The sequence below is a fragment of the Malaya genurostris genome, chromosome 1 (genome assembly GCF_030247185.1).
Source record: "Malaya genurostris strain Urasoe2022 chromosome 1, Malgen_1.1, whole genome shotgun sequence".
In the NCBI taxonomy this organism is placed as follows: Eukaryota; Metazoa; Arthropoda; class Insecta; order Diptera; family Culicidae; genus Malaya; species Malaya genurostris.
Window position 1 is genome coordinate 5572840 of NC_080570.1, and position 23872 is coordinate 5596711.

General features: G+C 39.7%; 1 protein-coding gene across 3 annotated transcripts in view; it reads left to right on the plus strand.

Annotated features, from left to right (window-relative positions):
• Positions 1 to 23872, plus strand: part of LOC131431006 (uncharacterized) — a 352841-nt gene that overhangs the window by 126306 nt on the left and 202663 nt on the right. The window contains exon 3 of one of the 3 annotated variants that reach the window (XM_058596364.1): positions 5 to 1006. In XM_058596364.1, coding sequence (XP_058452347.1) covers positions 5 to 1006 — 1002 coding nt within the window. Of the gene's footprint in view, positions 1 to 4; positions 1007 to 9091; positions 9687 to 23872 lie in introns of those variants that run through there. The other 2 variants (XM_058596385.1, XM_058596375.1) reach the window with 2 other exon arrangements.

Below are 23872 nucleotides of genomic sequence, written 5' to 3' on the forward strand. Positions count from 1 at the left end.
TCAGTCCGTACCGGCCGGTAAGCATCAGCTCCTGCCAACCATCCGACGGCCCGTGCGTCCGGGTGCCGCCTCAGCAGCCGAAAAGCTTGAACAACGTTTGCTCGATCCGAATTTGAACGAACTTGACGCGACCGGCAAGAGCGAATCATCACAACAAGCGAAAAATGCCGGTGATGAAAGCAGCGAAGAATTCCCCAACGGTGCGGGCAGTAGCAGCGGGACCAGCGGCAGCGGTGGTTCCCAACGGGACCGGCTTCAGCAACAGCTGATCCAAAAGTCCAAACTGAAATCGTCGAACCTAAAGAGTACCACCTACACGCGGAACACGGAGAATGACAAGCTGACACGACATTTGAATAACGTCAAGTTTGCGTTTGACGAGCCACCGGCGGTGGCTGCTGTGCAGCCTAAGCAGGAGGAACTAATCCGACTGGACGATGAAGGTCAGAGCCAGGTGGATAGCAATGGAAACGGAAACGGAAACTACGATGTCCTACCGCCACAGGTGGTTCCCTCGAAGGACGTTGTCCTACAGATCGTGGAGGGAAGTGATGAGAACAGTAACTATCACCTGAAGGTTCCTCCGATTCAGCCGGATGTGGTCCGAAGTAGTACCGAAAGCATTCCCTACATCGATGCCGAGCAGCAGCAGTCCAAGGTTTTGGCGAATCTCAATCGGGACCCGAATAGGGTGCAGAATTTTCACGACGCTCGAATTATCACACTGACACCAAAGAATATTGGCTCCCAGGCCGAAAAACGCCGAGGACCGCCCAGTCCGGAGTTGCAGCAATTGATTCTGGCCAAGAAACTCGAGCAACGGCGGCTGCTGGAAGCGGCGGCACCCCAACTGGCGAAACTACGATTCACGCACACCTTCCACATACTGGCCACCGGTTGTAACCGGGTCTGTCAGCAGTGTCATCTGGTACTCAGCCTGGATGTGGCACTGCGCTGTGCGATCTGCGAATTCACGTGCCATCAGCGGTGTGTGAGGCTCGAACAGGTGAGTTTTTGTTTCTGTTTCTTGCTTGTTATCATAAGCATTTCCGAGAGAGAGAGAGAGAGAAAAGGGGTTTGAATCTGCACTAAACGCGTAACGCCCGCTAGTTTGCCAAATATCCGCAAGAGGTCGGTCGGTGGCCGACGAAACAAAGAGAGTTGAATAATTTCTCTCGCTCTGCGCTGAGAATCAAAGCAAGCCAACGCTCCCGCGAACGATCTCCCTCTGCTCGGAGGAAAGTCAAGGCCTGCTAGTTTCATGCAGCGGGATTTTTGTAATGTAAACAACAAGCGGCTTTTCGGTGTGCCGCGCTCGCAAACGCGCGGAATCACACAGAAGAGCACAGAAGCAAGCAACACGTGCCCCGGTAACGAACGAAACAATCGGTCAGCAGTTCGCGGTGGCGGCGGCGACGACGGCATCGTTCGATAAGATAACGATCGTAGAACTAAACGGTTTTTTAATTGAGCCGCTCTAGTGCGCGGTTTGAGGGAGAGTTGCGAAACTTTTTTCTTCTTTTGCATTGAAATTTATTGCAAATTCATTGGCTTCGTGTTTGTTTTTACTTCCTAGCTAATTTGCACACTTGATGGGAAATCAATTGCGTTCGTTTCGTTCGTGACCGCGTCTCTACTTTATCGACTTTTGCAAGGCTTGCTTTGTTTCGATTTGTCATGTCTTATTTTTCGGCTCGAGTCTGAAATGGGACTTAGCATATCTTTCATTACTTTGTACACAGTCGTAAAAATATTGTCCATCATAACTTTCATCGTCGGTTCGACAGCGCACTGACTCCGGCACCCTCCGGCACTAGTTAAATCATCGGGACACAAAAGCAATAAAGAACTACAAACAAACAAATTCTTCGCGTAGATTTATTTTCATTCACAGCTTTTTGTTTTGCTTTCGCGTTCGTTCGATACTTGGTTGGTTGCGTGGTGCAGAATATTGACCGAAGGAATTCTTTCGGAGCCGTCAAAAACCGTCGGGTTTCGTCCCACGCCTCGAAACGAACGGAACCAAAGCCATCCGCCAAGTGTGATGTAAACAAATGCGATGCATGTATGTCAAAGTAAGTGCTACACAGCACATGAATACATGCATGCATGCATCCATAAATCAACCCACGGATGCGTTTCCGTCGGAATCGATTCCCTCCTTGTTGTTGGGAGGTTGGCTTTATGAACTATGCTTCGAAGTTGATTTTAATTTCCAAAGAATCGTAAACCACTTCCATAGATCACAGAAATTCAGACATTTTCCATCAACCGAAGTGGAAACTTTCCAAACCAACCCATTCCTGAGTAAAAATGATAACATTCGGCAAAAAAAAATGTCATGGCCTCCTACGCACGATATTTGCCACAATGTAGTATGGGGGAACAGCCTGCTCAGTTGCCAGAGCCACAGCACATGCGGTGTTTCTTTTATTTTACGCAAGTCCGGAACGTTCCCCGGCTGCAAGTTTCCTTCGGTGGAAATCAGGTTTTTCGCGCGCACACACACCTCCTTTCGCGGTTCGAGAGATCGTCGAGATGCTTTCGATGAATGGAACGGTCCGCTTCGGTTTCGAGAGTGAGAAAGGAAACCGTGGAGGGAAACCTTTCAATGTTGCAAAAGGAGTTGTCGTGATGGCGAAAGGGAAAGGAGAGAGGGGGGGGGGGGGGGGGGGGTGATCGTAAACTTGATGAAATAAACACCCAACGAATGGCAAGCCAGCCGCCATTCATGAGACATCAACTCCGACAACAAACGCGCCAAAGTTGGTATGTGCTGCACCGTTGCATCGGTCGGGGGTCCTCCGGTGGAAGTCCGGAATGGAACGAAGGCCCTTCCCCAACAACTACCACCTTCTCACTGCAAACTCTCACGCTCGATGACGACGATCTGCACAGTGCGGTTATCATCTGTTCGAGGCTTTGGGACGATGCTTTTTATGGTGCACACAGAGAGCGCGGATAATTGCCATTTATGTTTGTGATTTCATTTCATTTTTTTGTTGTTGCTTACGATTTCGCAGCGGTTGGCGAAAAAAAATGTGACGAGCGGAACGAGAAAATAATCGGGTTTTCGAATATTGAGAAGCCTATTTGTACAATCCGATTGCGAGTGGGTATTGCAGGTAAGTTTATATATTTTAAGTCTGTCCCCAGTTGATAAAGGGATTATCGATTGCTCATTTCGATGCCGAAATAAATACAAACGGTGTTCTAGAAACGAGCTTGGAACGTTGAACGAGCGATTTGAAATCGGAATTAATGATGTCGTATGTTAAGCTTAAGTAGCTCCCGGAAACATCTTTCGCAAATATTAATTACCTCTTGTTGATAATGAAAATTGAACTTGACAATTTTTGATTTGGTAAGCGATTTGCAGCTGTGGATAAAAAAAATTCTTGTAAGTTGTCTATATATAAGTTAATGAATTCAAAACTCTCCGAGGTGTGGAGTGTCTGAAACGACACATTCCCATCATTCATTACACAAGACCCTTCAAGATTTTGGTTGGATTCGGCTAACTGCTACTAAATCCGAAAGAAACACTTCAGTGCTGCCGTGGGTGGGTTTCTTATAAAAGGTTCGCCGAAACCAAAAAGGAATAAGATTACAGCAATTTGTTTATCAAGAGTGCAATAAAAAATAACAAAAGTGCAATAGAATCGTTTTATTACATCTGAACAATACCGGGATGGGCTAACAAAAAAAAACTTTGTTAAAATCTTCCTAAAGCTTTTGCAGAAGCTTCCAATATTTTTTGCGAATTTTCAAAAGCTTCTGTAGAAGCTTCCAAAAAACAATTGTAGAAGCTTTCAAAAGCTTTGGTGAAAGCTTCCAAAAAAGGTGCTAGAAGTAACGTTTGTAAACACTTGTTTTCACACATTTAATTTACTCTACAAGTCTTTGATTAAATTTCCGAAAATTTTGCTTACAACCTCCAAAAGTTTTTATGAAAGTTTCTTCTAGCTTACATAAAAGCTTTCCTAAAGGCTTCCAAAACCGTTTGTAAACAATTCTAGAAGCTTTTTTAAATGCTTCCAGAAGTTTTTGTGGAAGCTCCTAAAAGCTTTTGTGATAGCTTGGTTAAAGTTCCAAATACTTTCGTAATGTCTTTGAGAGAAGTTACTAGAAAATGTTGTAAATAGCTTCTAAAAATTGTTGTAAACACTCTTGAATAAATTTTCTAAAGTTCTTGTAGGTTTATTTTGATGCGGGTGCGACCAGTTAATGTTGTTTCAAATAAATAAAATAAACAAATAAACAAATGGCTTTTTGGTCAATTGGTTTCTCGTCAAAACAGTGCTCAATCGAAGTCGATGTGCGTGGGGAGTGCTTATTTTAGAGCAGCCGTTGTTCAACCAACTATTATACAACTATTAATGTTATACCATCATACTTGAACGAAAAATATTTGTAGTCGTTTTGCCCTGAAGATGAAGGTATAACCTTCGAAACGTTGGCCCTTAACGAAAAATAAATGTTTTGACGAAAAACCAATTGACCAAAAAACCATCTCTTTATTTGTAGTTTCTGTAAAAGCTTTCAAGAGATTTTGTTAGCTTCCAAAAGCTTTTGAAAATATTTCCTTCAATTTTGTAAATGGCTTCCGACAGTCTCTGTAAAAGTTTACGATTACTTTTGTAAGGGATTCCATTAACTTTTCTAAAAGCTTCCAAATGTTTTTGTAAAAGCTTCGAGAAGCCTTTGCAATGCCATTCAAAAGTGTATGCAAAAGCTTTCGTAAAAGCTTATAAAAGTTTATGTGAAAGAAACAAATTTAAAAATTTTCGCAAACACTTTCGAATATATTTTCTTATTTATTTGTGAAAACTTCCAAGACATTTTGCTGGCTTCCAACAGTTTTTGAAAATATACACTTAAAATTGTGTAGAAGCTTCCAAAAGTATTTGTAAAAGATTCCAAAAGATTTTGTTATAGATTCCAAAACCTTCTGTAAGAGCTTCTAAGAACTGCTGAAAGCTACAGAGCTTTTGTAAAAGCTTCTAAAAGCTTTTGTGAAAGACTCTCAAAGCTTTTGTAAAAGCTTTTGTTGAAGGTTTTGTAAAAGCTTCTAAAAGCTTTTGTAAAAGCTTCTAAAAGCTGGTAAAAGCTGGTAAAAGCTTATTTAAAAACTTCTTAAAGCTTCTGTAAGAGCTTCTAAAAACTGAAATATACAAGCTTTTGTAAAAGCTTCTAAAAGCTTTTGTAAAAGTTTCTAAAAGCTTTGTGAAAGCTTCTAAAAGTTTCTAAAGGCTTTTGTAAAAGCTTCTAAATGCTTTTGTAAAAGCTTCTTTAAGCTTTTGTAAAAGCTTCTAAAGCTTTTGTAAAAGCTTCTAAAAACTATTGTAAAAGCTTCCTAAAATTTTGGTTAAAGTTTCCATAGTCTTTAGTAGTGCCTTCGAAACAGTTTCTGAAAGTTGCTGTAAATACTTTTGAAAAAAATTCCTTAATTTTTTGGGAAAGCTTTCAATAGATTTTGTTAGCTTCTACAAGCTTTTGAAAATATTTACTTAAAATTTTATAGAAGCTTCCGAAAGCCTTTGTAAAAAAATCCCAAAGCTTTTGTAGGAGCTTCAAAAATATTCTATAAGCATCCAAATGCGGTTTTAAAAGCTTTTGTGAAAACTTCTGAATTTTTTTTAAAAACTTTCAAAAGCTGATTTCAAAAGCTTCTCCAAAAGCCTTTGAAAAAGGCTTTTATATCAGCTTTCAAAATCCTTTGTTAAAGTTTCTTAAAGATTTTGTAAAAACTTCCAGAATTTTTTATAAAAGCTTCCAAACGATTTTGTGAAAGCTTCGCAAAACTTATGAAAGCTTTCAGAAACTAGTAACAGTTTGTAATGTTTGTGAAAGTTTGGCAAGTCTTTACTATTATTTTCTCATTTAAAAAAACGCAAAATATCGTAAATTCGTCTAGCTTACGATAACCGCAGCAAAACGACAACAAATTTTTTTGGAAATCAACCTAAAAGAGCACAGTTTCGGCAGCAAGCAAGCTGTGGAACATTGCACAGTGGTCCGAAATAGGAAATTAGCGTGACAAAAATATTTTCACTAACTAATATTAGTTTTTTGTAGTTAGCGCCTTTACAAAAGTTGTTTATAATCAAATGGCGCTCCGTTACTAGGATGGTCCTTATTTAGATTGAAATCTGGAAACTAACTTTCTTAATTGAACTCAAAAATTAGTTCGTTGTACAATAAAGTTGTAGGAAATTTGATTTTGAGCAACTTTGCTTAAAAAAGCAGCTCTCTAGCTTTTCATTTCATCGAGTTACATCAATTTTCCCGAGTAAAAGTAGGGTGGCTCCTGAAAAAACACTTTTTTTGTTCTAACTTTTTCGTGAAACGTTATATGAAAAAGTTGTCTTCAGAAGAGTATTCGAACTAATTATTGTGCACAATTTTGCTGAACCAAGCTTTTTCATATGAGCTCCCAGTAGAAAGTTATTATTGTTTTTTTCATGAAAAAAATAGCCAAGCTTTAAATATCAATATTCATCAGATGCCAGAACGATAAAAATGTATCCTATGCGGTTTTTGAAAGGTCATAATAAAGGTAAAAATGTAAGAGAAAATTGGAAGGGTGTTATTTTTTTAACTTATTTAAATTAGTCTTAAAAATGCCTTCAAAATACTCAAAAACATTGCGCCTTAACGTATCAACATACTTCCTTTAGCAAAATAATAGTATCAAATTAGTTCTACAAGTGTTCCATACATTGTTAATTCGAGAAATGAGACACATAATTAGTTCAACAACTCTTCTGAAGACAACTTTTCCATATAACGTTTCACAGAAAAGTAAGAACAAAAGAAGTGATTCTTCAGGAGCCACCCTACTTTTACTCAGGAAAATTTATGTAACTCGATCAAATGGAAAGCTAGAGAGGTACTTTTTTCAGCAAAGTTGCTCAAAATAAAATTTCCTACAACTTTATTGTACAACGAAACAATTTTTGAGTTCAATTAAGAAAGTTAGTTTTCAGATTTCAATCTAAATAAGGACCACCCAAGTAACTTTTTTCATCAAAAGGAGCGCCATTTGATTACAAACAACAAATTTGTGAAGACGCCAACTACAAAAAAGTAATGTTGAATAATGCAGCATATTTTTGTCACGCTGATTTTCCGTTTCGGACCATAGTGCATTGGAAGCTGCTGGGCTCTTTTCCTAAATAAAAAGAAAAATAAATGAAAAACCAAAATTTGTTAACAAGCTTAAAGAATTTCACGAAGCCTCTGTTGAAACTATTCATACGACTTATGTCTAGGCATTCAATTTTTTTTTCGAAACCTTCAATCGCTGCCTAACGTTTTTGAAAAGGATAAAAAACATGCTGCGACCACTGCTCGTAAGTTGTATCGCAAATATTCGACGAAGTTTTCCTGCGTGATAATGGACGATGAAACTTATGTGCTGGAAGGTTTTAATCATTTTTCCGGAATACAACGGAACGATTTCAGGATGAAGAAAATGGTCAAGTTTCCCAAAAAATATTTGGTTTGGTAGGCAATACGCAGTTGTGGTCGAACAAGTCAAAACTTTATCTCTATCGGAACGATAAACAACGAATATATCGTGAAAAATGACTAAGGAACCGATTGTTACCATTCCTACGCAGCAAAGACGCTCCTTCGTTATTCTGGTCTAATTTGGCATCTTGTCACTTCATCGAAGATGTTTTGAGTAGTCTTAAGCATGTGGAGTTCGTGTTGTAACGAAAGAGGCGAATCCACCGACCTTGCGGTATTGCTTTCTCGTGAAGAAAGATCTCTCAATATAAACCATAAGCTACAACTATAGAAAATTTTGAACATCTTGGACAAAGGCAGCCAAATCGAAGTCTGCACAAGCCCTAATGGCTGGAGCAAACTCAAAAGTTTGTAGTTTCTTCATGCAGCTTAGTTAAGTAATGGTAATTAGTTTTGAGATGTCTAATAATGAACAACTGAATGAATAAAAAATGCCTCTTGGATTAAACTAACAGCATATTAGTTTTATTTCGACTCCAATCTGCCTTTACTCAACAATTATTCAATCATTGCTTATTAGTAATGACAACGTATCTTCACGGAATGAAAGGTAGTGGATTAATCCCGTGGAATGCTTTTTTTTAAATTTTATTTAAAATAATAAAATTGGAGTCGATTAAAATAAATTAAAAGAATAAAAGAAGGTGGCAACATTTTTTTTCAGATTAGATCAGACAAACAAATCAAAGCTTTCTACCCCTCAAACTTACCAAAATCTGTACGGCTAGTAAGCCGAAACTTGTTTCGTTCGGGACGTCGGTTTTGATATTACACTTAGGTGTAATATCAAAGAAGTGTTTTGCAAATAGCATTAACTTTACGTCTGCCTAGCGGTTTATGTTGAACCGTCAGGTCGGAGGTAGCAGTTCAACATAAACTGCTACGCACTGATGAGTCTAAGACGAAACGTAAAATCAAGTGAAATCAAAGCAGCAACATGCCTACTACCGTAACGAATCGCACCGGAATACTTTCCGCACTGTACATTCCCACGTATTTTAAAGTTAGTTCTAATTCCGATCATGCACTGCAGCGATTAGAAATCCTTGGCATCAACAGCAAAACAAAAATCAAACCACCAAAAAATCAACGTTCCGGCCGCCGGTTCTCCTCTGCCTCCCGTTCGAACTCCATCAACACCAACACGCACAGAGAGTGGCCAGAAATGCATCAACAAAAACCTTCCACGCATTGATTGGCCTGCAACTCGCTCACTCGCTCGCTCACTCACTCTTGACAACGAACCGCCAGCTCTGCAAGCCATGCTACGAACTTCATCGTACACCGGCAGTCAAACAAAACTCAATCAAAGGGTGCTATGCGGTTGCCACAGCGAAACAAAAAGAAAAACTCCGATGCACATCCCACACATCTCTCGCTGTGGTACGTTTCCATTCTGTCTCTCCCACTCTCGCTCTCTCTCGCTCTATCTCTGTAAGTAACTTGGTAAACGATCGGGAGAGCCCATCCCTCGCACATTCCACCAGCCGGTTGATGAGAAAATCCCATGCTCACCGCAGCGAAAGCAGCGCATTTTATTTTGATTCGTTGACGCGATCAGTGTGTTACCGTCGTCATCGTCGTCGTTGTCGTCGTCGTCGCGCGCGCGTTGCACTTTGCCTACTTTCGGCAAATTCGGGCGTGAATATTTTTCTTGTTTTGTGCACTCTGGAGGTTTTTGGCGAGTTCGGTTGTGCGCCACTTATTCGGGGATGTTTACATTAATTGGTGTTTGATCATCGGCCGCAAGTCGAGTGACAGAGCAGAGCTCAAACGGAAGGCAACGGCAGGTAGCCAGTGAAGGAAGATGTTTTTAATTTGACAAATTGTGATTGATTGGCGGTTCGCCGAGCGGAGAAGGAGCTTGTCAATCGTGTTGTGGGAAGAAATACACGAATCAAACCAACAACAACAAAAAAAAACAAAAAACGTGCCTCGTTCGCACATTGCTTGCTGTGTGTGAAGTTTATGGTTTGTGTTTGTGCGCTGATTGTTATCGGAAGAAAGTGAAAACGATAGGCAAAAAGCCACCTCGGGGCCTAGCTGTGATCAAAGCAGGCGTGAAAAAGTCAATTTTCTCCGGATTGGGTTACTTTGTGTGACAGTTTTTTTTGGTGTTGTTGTTCGACGAACGGCTATCGAAGTAAGCAGTAAGCACATTTTCCTTTTTTCTAGGAGAAGGTCTCAGATTACTACGACGACGGCCAGCGCGATTGAGCTTGAACGCGGGCCCTTGCACACGTGAATACGCCAACGTACTGGATTGTGCGGGTATTCAAATTTACACACACACACACACACACACTGAGCGATAATCTAGCCGCAATCATCGATGGCTATCAGTTTCCACTGTGCGGAGGCGCCGAAATCCAGTAGGCGACGACCGATTTGGAAAGTGGTTCCACTTCATTTTTTTTTGTACCGCGGCCTGTTGAATGAGCATTGCATGCTGTTCTTTTCGTTGATAATTAACTTCGCTAGCAGGAGAAGGAAATCGTCGCGCCAAAGCGCAAGTTGGTAGTCTATTTTTAAAAATCCCAAAATCCACACACCACCACGACGCGAGTTCTTGGGACGCGCGTAAAGTGTCTGCTTCTCAAACGGAGTAAGTGGTTTCAATTTTGGACGACGACGACGGTTGAATCAGAATTTAACGAGATTTAACGAGACTTTTCTTCGATCCGTCATCGTGCGAAGTGCAGCTTAATCCCCGGGTGCAACAGCACAGCGTTTGAAAAGCGTGAAAAATGAGCGTACGTCTAGCGGATTACTTCCTGATTCCCGTGGGCGACGTCTGTCTGCGTTTGGCACCTGAACGAATCGTTTGAACTGCGCCGCGCCTTGGCCGCCGCTGGCCCGTGCGCAATCGAATAGACGACGGTTGCGACGTGTTTTTGTTTGAACATCGATAATGAACCGAGAGATGGATGGCGATAAGGCGAGGAATTGAAGAAAAAAAAACGTGATAACGCCGTTGTTCAGGAATTTGAGAAACCAACCACGTGACTTGCGAGAAGCGAGTTGAAAATAGCTCTCTCATCACGCTAAGCTAAGCTTCCAAATCCGTTCACCCTGTCCGGGTACGAAAGAAAAATTTCACCTCATTCCTTCTACGGTATCTCTAATTATCAAGAAGCAAATAATGGACTCAGTTTTCCGCACCATTTGCCGGCGAACATTCGTTTCGGAGTCTACGGCGGCAAGTGTCTGGACGGGGCGGGGCGTTCCCGGAGTCAGAGTCTTTCTCAAATCTAACACATTATCTTAATTAAACTTCACCCAGAGTGGACTCGAGGTGGCCCCGTTCCTATCGCGGGCTTATCGCTCTAGATGGTGGTGCAAATGGGCGGCATTCCTTCCAACAAACAGCCAAGGTCGTGACGAACCTGGAATGTATCGATTACTCGCAAACAGGTCAACTTGGTTGGTCGTGATTGCGAGTGTAACCAGCGGGTTCGCGTGTTTTTGAACACTTTTAGCCGAAGCCAAACGCTCCCATGCCTGAGACAGTAGCAAACCAGTCGACGATAATAACTATGATTGTTATTGATCATTTTAACACATAATTTTTGATTGCTGTAATAAACACACAAACATTTCCGCGTACCCACCCACCCCCTCGCATGCCGACTGACCAAGGTCGTTTTGAACAAGTAAACATTGCGGAATCTACACACACACGAAAACCGGTGTTTGCCGACAAGTTTGAAAACACCTCTGTAACTCCTTTTCTCAGCGGTACTTTTAATTCAATCAGTTTTGTGTCAAAGCGCTTGTTGAGGACTCGATCGGAGGAAGGTGTGGACTGATGAACGAACGAACGAACGATCCGTAGGAGATAATATTTTAACACCACAGCTGATGAGCCTTCGGTTCCTTCGCAGCCGCCGGAGGAGGACGTGCAAATATTAATAAACACATTTGCGTAGGAAACTGGTTTAGCGGCTAGCTGGCTGACATACGAAAATGTCGGATTGTGATTCCGGTCGATGCTAATGAGCGTTTGATTGGTGTGGTGTAATATTGTCCAAACAGATTGTCTAACTTGCGTAGCTGTCTGTGATGAAGTGGTTTGGTGACAGGGAGACAGAGACGTTTTCCCCGGCCACCTGAATATCCCCGTGGGTCTCCTTTGGAACTGAATACGGAGTAGGAAACAGAGGAATTGAGAAATGTCAGCCGACGAATGAGCAAATTAGGTTGGATTCGGTGCTATTTATACTTAACGTCTTTTGACGTAGGACTACGTCTTTTGTTACTATACTCACCTGGGTGCATTTTCAAAATTTCACAACACGTAAGTGTAACGCAATTACTCCAGATTTGATTTCCCTGTTTGAGTAGTTTCTCTAATTCTTTCACGAAATGAAGAAGGCGTACAGCATTTCGATAGAATCTTTCACTCAAACATTGCGATGTATGAAATATTGAAATATATGAGCGGTTGTACGACTTGTGTTACGATTATATTTATGTAATGATTTCTTCTAGGTCAATGCTCAAAATCAATTCCATAAATCTTAAACGGTCAAACGGTATCAAATCAACTAACATCTATACACATCTCAAGTGCAGTCCTACGTCAATCTTACGGCTATGTCTCTGACATTACCTACTCCAAGTTTTTTGATTTTGATTTTTTTACTTTATTTTTTTTCTCCACGTCATTGGAAATATGATCAGAAACTTGTGATAGAATTGTTAGTAAATTTCATAATATTAGATAAGTAAAGAAGGTTGAAATTTAATCAGTCATTCTAGTCTGCTTAGTTCACTGTTTCCGGTCATACAAAAATTCAATTTTCGATGCTGAAATTCCATTTCAGAATCGAACATCAGATTATTTTTCATTTCTAAAATCCAAATCAGAAATTCAGTTCCTCGTTCAGAATCGAGTTCCAGAATTCTGGAACCGAAAAAGAAATTCAGAACTTGTTTCTGAACCTGGATTTTGGAACCGAAACTGATATCAGGATCTTGATTCTAGACCTGGATTCGGGAACTAAATTTTGGAATTGAATTTTGGACTTAGAATTTCGAAAATGAATTTTGCTACTGAACATTGAGTTTCCGTCCAGAATATAGTTCCCAAATTCCTGTCCGGAACTCATATTTAGAATTCAATTTCAGAATCCAGATTCAGAATTTTGGAACTGAGGTTTAAATCTAAAATTCTGGAACTCCAGACCAAAATCCAGGACCAGAAATCGGATCCAAAATTCTGTTGTATTCCGAGAATTCAGTTCTAAAATGCATTTCAGAATTCAGTTCCAGAATGCAGGTCTAGAATTTGGTTCCAAAATTTAGTTCCACAATTCTAGAACTGTAGCTGAATTCAGTAACTAGATCCTGAAGATTGTAGAACTAAATTCCGTATCTGGATTCTAGAATTGAATTTCGGAACTGAAATCTGGATCAGAATTTGAAACTTCAGAGCTGAACCCGAATTCGGATCTTGAATTCAGATCCAAAATTCAGGTTGAAGAATTCTGTTTCAGAACTCAGTTCCAGAATATAGATTCAGTGATCAGTTCGACATTCCATGTTCAGAATTCAGTTTCAGAATCTAGCACCAACATTCAGTTTTAGAACTCAGCTTTTGGATTTGGTTCCGAAAATTCAGATCATTTTACATAAAAGAAACTGAACCGACGACTGAACCATCCATATTATTCGTATTCACGTCATTCGGTTATGTCTCTGACATTACCAAACCCCCTTTTTTGTCTCGTTTTGAGCTGATGCTGGTTTTAATGTGGGTCTACATTCGCAGGGAATCATTTTATAATGTTTTTAAATAATTAGACCATTCAGAGATTTCGTTCATCGTTCATCGAAACGTGTTTATGTCCTTTTCGACGATAGTTTCTATGTAACAAAACTCAAATCAGCAGATATTTTAATCTGTGCAACTATTCTACTGAGGGAAGCGTGCCGCACATGTGCGCTGTGTCCGTCGCAAGCAACGTTTAATACCATGCATGTTCATCGATCCTTCTCTCTCCGTTATAAACTCGTAAATTATTTTCCATTCACAAAGTGCAATTCCAGTAAAAGGTCTCCTGATCCCATAGAAAGCTCCTAAATTTCATTCGAATTCGACTCCCGGTTCTGGATTTACAGGGTGAAATGCGCAAAAGAATTGAAACTGGCGGTGCACTAACTTTTTTGCATGATTGATTGAACTGATTTTTACAAACTTAGATTCAAATTGACATTTTTGTTTTTATTCAAGATTCAATGAAATTTTTTTTTGTAGAATACCTTAGTTATATTTATGAAAATATGAGTAATATGCGGAAGGCATTATCACAGTACTAGGTGGATTAAAACTAGGTTTTATTCAATATTTCTCATAAATTTGTTAACAAAGTTTGTCGAAGTCTGTCATACAACACTTTTTTTTGTGCGATTTGTTGTTTTTCGAGCAGGTTTGGCACTTCTTGTCCAGAAAATTTCATTGAAATTGGAGAAGGTGCTGCTAACATTTGTTCGCGTTTTGCTCGAAATTTGCCCATATTCGAAGCAGAAAAAATAGTTAATCGGGAAAAGGCTTTTTGGTCGAGTGCTGTCTTACAAAATAGAGCGTTGAGGGTCGACGTTTCGACGGAATATCTCTTCATTTTCAGGCCGAAGCAACTGTAAATATTTATCTTTATTTTGTCCTGAAGATGAAGGGAGAGGGTGAAGTTGATCGAGATAGCTGACACCCTAAAGATATCAAAGAAACGTGTTGGACATATTATTCACGAATATTTGGATATGAGAAAGCTTTGTGCAAAATGAGTGCCGCGTGAGCTCACAATCGATCAAAAACAACAACGAATTGATGATTCTGAGCAGTGTTTGGAGCTGTTATATCGAAATAAAACCGATTTTTTTCGTCGATATATAACAATGGACGAAACATGGCTCCATCACTTCACTCCGGAGTCCAATCGACAGTCAGCTGAGTGGACTGCACACGATGAACCGAACCCAAAGCGTGGAAAGACTCAACAATCGGCCGGTAATGGCGTCTGTATTTTGGGATTCGCATGGTATAATTTTCATCGACTACCTTGAAAAGGGAAAAACCATCAACAGTGATTATTATATAGCGTTATTAGAGCATTTGAAGGACGAAATTTAAAAAAAACGGCCTCATTTGAAGAAGAAAAATGTTTTGTTTCATCAAGACAATGCACCGTGTCACAAGTCGATGAAAACCATGCTGAAATTGAACGAATTGGGCTTCGAATTGCTCCCTCATCCACCGTATTCTCCAGATTTGGCCCCCAGTGACTTTTTCCTGTTCTCAGACCTCAAAAGAATGCGCGCTGGTAAAAAAATTAGAAGCAATGAAGAGGTAATCGCTGAAACTGAGGCCTATTTTGAGTCAAAGGACAAATCGTACTACAAAAATGCTATCGAAAAGTTGGAAGATCGCTATAATCGCTGTATCGCCTCTGATGGCAATTATGTTGAATAATAAAAACGAATTTTGGCAAAAAAATGTGTGTTTCTATTAAACGATACGAACTTTTCAGCCGAACTGTTAGTTTATTTATACCCGGCTTTAAGCACACCTAGTGTTATGATAATGTCTTTCTCTTGTCATTGACTTAGTCTGATTATAACACTTTTTGCCTTTTTTTTTTGGTCAAGATAATTTTTGACACGAATTTGGGCTCATTTTTGATTTGATTTCATTCAGATTGATTCGAGTAGTTCACAACAGCATTTTTACCAAGATTCTTCAAAGCAAAAGTTTTAGAAATAAAACATTAGAGATTGATCGTTGGTCACTTTCTAGAAAAATGGATCAGGATCATTTCGCCTAAAGCCATTTCACCGAAAGCCGTTTTGCCGAGAGTCATTTCTCCGAAAGGATCATTTCACCGAATGGCATTTCGCCGAAAGAGTCATTTCGCCGATTCCTGCAATTGTTTTAATATTATAATTGGAATAAATTAAAAATAAACACAAATGAATGATAATACGTTAACGCCCGTTTTGTTGACTTACAATTCTACTTCTTGAATAAAGATTTATTCTTGTACTCTTGAATAAAGATTGATTCATGAACCTCAGATGTCTCTACCAAGCAAATGTATGTGGTATTTTCCGTTTACTAAGTCAAAAATATCTAATGCGGCTTCGGCACATCGCTACCGCTCGCTCGGACCTAACTAAATCAAAGAAACCTAACTTTCAGTAGATCAAGCAAACGAAACGGTTACAGGTTTGTATGCAAGAGGCCGCCGCTTCCGACGGCGAAACGACTTTCGACGAAAAGGCATTCGGCAAAATGATCCGCTCCCGTCAGCCATATGATCTTCAAACTCGATTCACAACCCATTATTACACTAAAATTATAGAAAGTTGATACGAGCCTAAAATTTTGAAATGGTTTAATACATATCCAAGAAAAGTTAACTGTAATGAGTTTTGGCGCTTACGACATTTATTCCGTTATATCATTCAAACCGTTAGTGACAGCCATTTGATCTTCGAACCTGTTTAATGGTTTTATAGTACACTATATTGTTCACTGCACTGTATTGTCTTTGTTTCTGTTGTTTGACCGTAAATGATTTGCGACCGTAAATGATTTTCGACTGTGTCGTGTGAGATGCGAGCACGAACTGAAATTGACATTCTTGTTTTTATTCAAGATTAAATGAAAAGTTTTGTTTGTAGAATACCATAGTTATATTTATGAAAATATGAGTAATATGCGGAAGGCGTCATCACAGTACTAGATGGGTTAAAACTAGGTTTTATTCAATATTTCTTATAAATTTTTTAACAAAGTTTGTCGAAGTCTGTCATACAACGCTTGTGCGATTTGTAGTTCGATTAGTTTACAAGAGCGTTGAATATTTGAACTTGATCATAGGTCACTTTCTGAAAAAAAAAATCGCAGATACCAAAAAAATGATTTGTTGGTAACGTCACTTACGCGATTATATCTTCAGCTATATGAACTTCAAAATCGATTCACAACCAACATTACATCTAAGATTATTGAAAAAGGTTGATACGAGCCTAAAATCATTGAAATAGGTTTATACACATCCGAGCAAACTGAGCTGTAATGAGTTTTGTCGCTTACGACATTTATTCCATTGTATCATTAAAACCGTTAGTGACAGCCATTTGATCTTCGAACCTGTTTAATGGTTTTATAGTAGCTTTTAAACGAGCCTTAGCTTGTTGAAACCTGTTGGACAATTTAATTGAGCGCGTTTAGTTGATTACGCCATTTTATTTTCGGACCCGCTGTGACCTTATAATAATTCAATAGAAGCTTTCAATGAGCTTAAGTTTGTTGAAATCTGTTCAGCCATCTCTGAGGAAATTAAGCATTAAGAAAAAAATGCGTTTTATCGGTTACGTCACTTTTACCATTATATCTCTAGAACCAAAAGTGTCATCCATACGAACTTCGAACTTGATCAATGATCTCATAGTATATTCAAAACAAGCCAAAGTTTAATGAATTCGGTTTCGCTATTCTCAGAAAATTTGAGCGTTAAGAAAAAAAACAACGCGTTTGGTCGGTTACGTCATTTATACGATAGCAATATTCAAACTGGATTAATGATACAATAGTAGCTTTCAAACGAGCCTAAACTTGTTAAAATCGGTTCATCCATCTCTGAGAAAATTGAGCGTTAAGAAAAAAATGCGTTTTATCGGTTACGTCTTTAATGCCATTATATCTCTAGAACCAAAAGTGTCATCCATATGAACTTCGAACTTGATCAATGATCTTATAGTAGTTTCAAAACGAGGTTACAATGAACCATTTTCCAGTATGTGCAAAACATTCAATAGCTGCTCCAACATTTTCGACTTTCATCTATCTCGAAATATGATCAAACGTTTGTTTCATTGTCACTTGTTAGACTAACTTAGGATCAGTATTTGTTTGTAACCGTTTGTATTTTTGTTCAACTATCACTAGGTCTTTCCCCCATCACCGTTGGAAACTAATTAGATTCGCCCGCTGATACTAACCTTTTCGCTTCCCCTCACATTTTCTTCGTCTTCTGTATTTCTATTGGAAACTAATCAGATTCGCTTACTAATACTAACCCGCTCGCACTTCCTTCTTTTCTCCGTCTTTCACCATCTTTGCGATCACTAATTAGATCTACTTGCTGATCCTAACCCCGTTGTTCGCCCACACTTACTTACCACTCCCTACCTTCATCATCCATTTACCTATCCATTTTTTTCTTTTTTCTCTGGCCGTTTTAGCAAAAACACTATTGCTGCCTTGTAATGCTTGGTGTCATCAACTAGATATAGTGTTATAGGTTTAGTTTCAATTATTAGTCTTTATTGTTAGTGTTAAGCCTTGTTGTATCTGTTGGATCATTGTAATCTGTTGATACAAAGATGAGGAGGTTTTATGCCTGCTGGAGAGAGAGATTGCCAAATTTCATCTCCATCGGGCGTTTTCCCTGCTCCCAAATAAACAAAATAAAATAAACAAAACAAAATAAACAAAAACGAGCCACAGTTTAATGAAATTGGTTTCGTTATCCCCAGAAAAATTAAGCGTTAAGTTAAAACATGCGTTTTGTCGGTTACGTCACTCATACGATAGTGATATTCAAACTGGATCAATGATCCAAAAATAGTAGCTCCGATCAATTGTCGGGATTTCCAGTAATTCTTTTGCCTTTCTATAGAGAAAGGCAGAAACTCTAAACACTCTGAACACTTTTATTATAGTTTGGAAAGGAATTGAGTACTTATGGAAATCTACCTCCGCAACCGGTATTCCGATTGAGGAATACCGGTCGATTGTGAATGGCAAACCGAAGGCAAAAGGCCTATGAAGTTTGAAAGAGGCAAAAGTAAACGTTAAATGTGTTCGAATTTTCACAATCTGGTAAAATAAGGAGTGTATCGATAAGTAGTTAGCAACAGTCAAACCGTTATTACTCTGAAATGGGTTAATTTTTTGCAGCGTGTTTTGCGGTAACATGTTTGTTTACATGTCAATAACAGCTGCGCTGCGATTGGTACGGTTTATCGTTTCAATGATGAGTCGAATTGATCCGAAAACGGGAAAGAAACTTCTGCACACTCGGTGCTCAGAAAGTGGTGTCACGTACAACGAAATTGCAAAACGGGTGAAAGTGCACCACACCAGTGTCAAAAATACTATCGAGAAATTCGGTAAAACCCTTTTCATGAAAGATTTGCCCCGATCCGGTAGGAAAACGGGTCCCAGCCAGCCCGACCGGGACTTAAAAGTGGTTGAGTACATCAGGAAAAACCCATCGGCTTCGACGCGGGATTTGGCCAAGCAGTTCAACGCCAGCATCGGGATGATTCAACGGATCAAAGTTCGGAACTCCCTGAAAACGTACAAGAAACAGAAGGTGCCGAAAAAGTCCCTGGTACAGCAAGTTCAGGCCAAAACAAGAGCGCGAAAACTGTATAACCGGATTCTACAGAATAAAGACGGATGCATCCTGATCGACGACGAAACCTACACCAAGGAAGACTCTCGAGCGCTGCCCGGACCGCAATATTATACGAAATCGGTGTACCAGGACCTGGACGACGCTGACACCACGGTGGCGATGGAAAAGTTTGGGCAGTAGGTGTTGGTCTGGTGAGCAATTTGTACCTGTGGTTTGCCAAGCGGCACTTTCGGAAGGAAGGTACAGTGTCCCAAAACATGCAGGAGTTGAAAAAAACTGGACAGCTGCCACCAGGAAAGTCACAAAAGTAACTGTGCAGAATTTAATGAAGAATGTCAAGTCCAAAGTGCGAGCGTTTTACAGAAACTAGGATTTTCTTCAATATTATCAGTGAAATGCATAAAAATGTAATTTTTTTACAATCTATCGAAAACTGATGTCAAAATAGGTTTTTTTTCGCTTGTTCATTCAATAATCAATGTTGCTAACTACTTTTCGATACACTCATTATACTACACTGTACCAAAGTTCATGGAAACTGATATCAGTTCTCATTTGGTAGAAAGAAATTTTCGATATTTTTCTCTCGTATAGGAAATCTTAAAGTAATGATTTATTCGAAATTATTATCATGTATCTTTGCCCGGTTATCGATAGAGTGAGGTAGTCTGAAACCCAATATTTTTATATCATGTTTTTCAGATGAAAGACATTTTTTGAGCTTCTCGAAATATTTTACGGACCGCGGTCGTTTTAAAAATTTGAATTATTTGTAAACTGTTTTCTCTTCATCTGTCAGAGCCTTGGAGAAGCACGTCTCAACGCTTTCGATTTCACCTACAAACCTCTCCGGTTGCGCAGTTCGAAAGCAAAAGCTACTACACAATCGAAGCAACCATTGAAACATTTTATCGATGGCTGCGGCTGCTGTGACAACAATCGACAGAAAATTTCACCTCCCGATCCGAATCGGAATCCGGCGAAACCATCGGCGAGAAAAATGCCACAGGGATCCACCATTTTCCCCGGCCCCCTATTCGGCCGGACGGCTGTTGGCGGGGCGGGGCGGGGCGGTTGGTCGATGCACCCCCATTCGGAACAACGTTCAGCTTCGAAACGTAAACATAAACAGTTTACACAAACTTGCATCCATCCAACCCCGTGACCGCGCTGCGCCTTTTCGCTACCGTGTTCCGAGATTCGACACCGGTTTTCTTTTTCTTGCTGCCTTTTTCAAAACCATCGATCCAAACGGCTTCTTCGATTGCGCATACATTCGCGGTGTAACCAACGGCAACCGCAACCAGGCAGCAATCATCAATTCGTCACAAACGTTGTGACGTGTAATTCGATACAGCGATCTTGCGGGCCCGTTGGGGTCCGTTTCCATCTCGTATCTCTCGTGTCGTGTCGTGACTCTGCTGCACGCGGCTTACGCCGTCCGACGGCTTTTCATTACGTTAATTTGTCTAATGAACAATCAATTTAGAAATGAATGGAAAGGGAGGGGATAGGAGTTAGTAGTAGTAGTACTCAAGTTCGAAAACAATAAGACCCTATGCAAATCTAACCAACCGACCGAGATTCGCGCCAGCAACGGTGCGAAAGAAAGACTCAAGACACGATAATCAATTCGAGTTCGTGATGTTTTTTTTTTCTACCACCGATTTTGATATGCATGATTTGGAATTCGCCTTTAGGAAGCGGGCATTTTTCTCTTTCCGTGTGTGTGTGAAAAAGTGTTGTTCTGATGAGTGAAATCCATCGTAAATCCAGGCCGACAACGACGACGACGACGAAAGCCTACTTGGACTCATTCAGCTGTCAGAGCGAATTATACAAAGTGCGTCAGTACTTATTCCCGGCGCACCGTCATAAATCATGGGTCCACCAGAAGCAGCAGCAGTAACAGAGTAAACTGTCATCTCACCTGACGACTAAATCTCCAACTAGAGAAAGAAAGATCGTGTACGGTCTGCGATTAGATATTCATCTCAGCTTCTTTATCGTTGCCATCGTTCTCATTCGGGCTTGTGCAGGCAGTCAGGCCTACTGCGATGACCCAGAATCTAGCATTTGACGATGGCCGGATAACCAACCAACCCGTCCGCAGCAAAGACAGACACGACTTCGCTTCGAAGGAGAACGCTCTTTAAAATGCACATGTTATTTTTCTAATTTGTACCAGACCCCGCTTACCAACCCGCCCCGCCCTTTCGTCTCACTGGGCGGATAAACATGGGAAAATGGACAAATAAAAATTAAAATTAGGTAAAAGTAAACCCCATGCGCACTTCTGGTTTCCTCGTCCACACGGTAGCGCACTGTGGCACTTGGTGCTGTGAATGTATGTTTGAGGAAGTTTTTAAAAAGCCCAGTAGCAGTAAACTTAGGTCGGTAGGTTCTCAGCATCAATGGCGCGTGAAAATCGTCCAATGTTTTGAGTCTGCTGCAAGTACCAGCACACGTGGCCGGACTTAGGCAGGCGTAGAGAAAATCATCGAATATTGCTTAGCTGAATTTTTAATAATTTCGTCTTCACGCAAACTATGCGTTTTTACCGCACAGTGGTGCAAAATCAATTTTTTTATTTGAAAGTGTTCTGTCTTCTCTGTTTTCTTGAATATTTTAGCGGTGTCAAAATTCGACAAAGCAACGGTTGTTATTTCTGATTGCAAATGGTAAATTTAAAACTGATTTATTGCATCGCTTTCCTTAAGTTTCCTTCGTTCTAAGATTGGCGGATTTTCAATGGGAGGAATCCCACTTCTTGAGTGATTATTTTGAGGTATCTAGTAGTAGATTTTAAGCAATAAATTACGAATGTCCTTCAGAGAAATTATGTTTGAGGAAACGATTTGAAACCATTTCTCTTGAAGCAATTTCTGCGAAGGCAATTTCTTCAAAAAACGTTCTCTAAAATCATTTATCTAGAACAAGGGTTCCCAAAGTGGTCGACGTAAACGAAAACTGACTATGGGGGTTGACGAGGTCTAGAAAACGACCCCCTAATGTTTGATATATTTATTTGTTTATTTGTTTATTTGGAGCAGGAAAAAGGTCAATGGAGCTGAAATAATAATCTCTCACTCCAGCAGGCATAAAACCTCCAAGTTGTTATTTGAAAAATTTACGCTGAAAAAGTGTTTATTTGACCATCCGCAGAAATTGGTAAGTATTTTACATCAATTTCAAAAAAGCAAGAAATTCAAAGGCATTTGTTGATGGGGGTCCGAGGCCTAAGTTAATTTTAGTAAAGGGGTCCCATGACCCAACATAGTTTGGGAGCCCCTGATCTAGAAGTTAGATATGCTCTGAAGCTTACTTCTTCGGAAGGCAATTTTTCGAAAGTTATTTCTTCAAAAGCCAGATTTCCGTAAGCGGATCAATTCGCCGAATGACATTTAGCCGAAAGTCGTTTCGCCGAATAGGTCATTTTGCCGAAAGTCGTTTCACCGAAAGGGCCATTTCACCGAAAGGTCCATTTCACCGAATGGGTCATTTCGCCGATTTGAACATTTCACCGAAAGGGTAATATCGAGTACATCATATTATTATTTTTTGTGTTATCATGTCTTCTGAATAATTGAAATGAAATGGCTTTCGGCGACACGGCTTTCGGCGAAATGGCATTCCCTCCGGAAGCCATTGTTTGGAGTAACATTTCAGGAAGCTATTTCTTCGAAGACTGTTTCTAAAGAGTCATTTCGGTGAAAACTGTGTTGAAAATCTTTTTTTTTTCTTTGAATACTGTTTTTCCGAAAGTTTTTTTGTGAAAATATTCTCGGAAACTTATTTCTTTGGAAGCGACATCTCCGAAAGGTAGTTGTCTTAAAGACATTTTTTCCGAAAATTATTCCTCTGAAACCTTGAGAAGTGGTTCTAGAAGAAGCGTCTACCGGCCTTTGGAGCAACCATTTTCTCTTGAAGAAATTGTTTTCAAAAACTTGGCTGCCGAAGAAATAGCTTTCGGCTTCTAGAGAAATGAATTTCGAAGAAATAGGAAATTTTTGAAGAAAATCACTTCGAAGAAATAGCTTGAAGAGAAATGGTCATTTTGCCTAAAACCATATCTTTGAAAGCCATTTCTTCGAAAACTATTTTCTGTTCTGTTATTCTTAGTAAGCTCTTTGTACATTTTAATTAAATCCCTAGCCCTTGAAATCATGAATAATAAGGCATGATTGACATGTTTCATAATTTCATGATTTTTAATCGTGGTACCCGGCAATGGATTTTTATCTGTATACAAATCTAACACTAGATACCTGAAATAATCACTCAAGTAGTGGGGTTCGTCCCTCTCTGAGTTGTGCAAAAAGTATCTAAAGTCGATTCTCGTCCAATTAAATAAATAAATAAATTTTGTCATGAACCCCTCACCTGTTAAGGACACTTACTACGCTCCTTCGCTTATAAAAATACCCTTTTGACCATCTCAGAAGAGCAAGAAGTATCTGTGCCAAGTTTAGTGGCAATCCGTTCATTCGTTCCGGAGTTATGCCGTTACAAACATACAAACTTACATCCTGACTTAGAAAAGCCGTTTTCTGGGAAAGGGCTTTTTGAGTCATCTTTCGGACAGGTTTTGAAGAAATGGTTTTCGTAGTTCTGGGAAATGGCTTTCAGAGATCTGTCTTGTGGAGAACTAAATGTCGAAGAAATATCATTTGGAACGATTTCCGAACCAATGGTTTTTTTAGAAAAATGCTTTCAGTGAGAATGTCTTCGTAAATATGGTTTTAGGAGAAATGACTTTCAGAGAAGCGGTTTTTCGAGGAGACGACTTTCGATCAAATAACCAAATCAAATTTTTTTTTCTTAGAAAAACTGTAGGGAAAACGCTTTACAGCAAAATAATTTTCAAGGAAACGGTCTTCAGAAAATTAGTTTTTGAAAAAAAAATG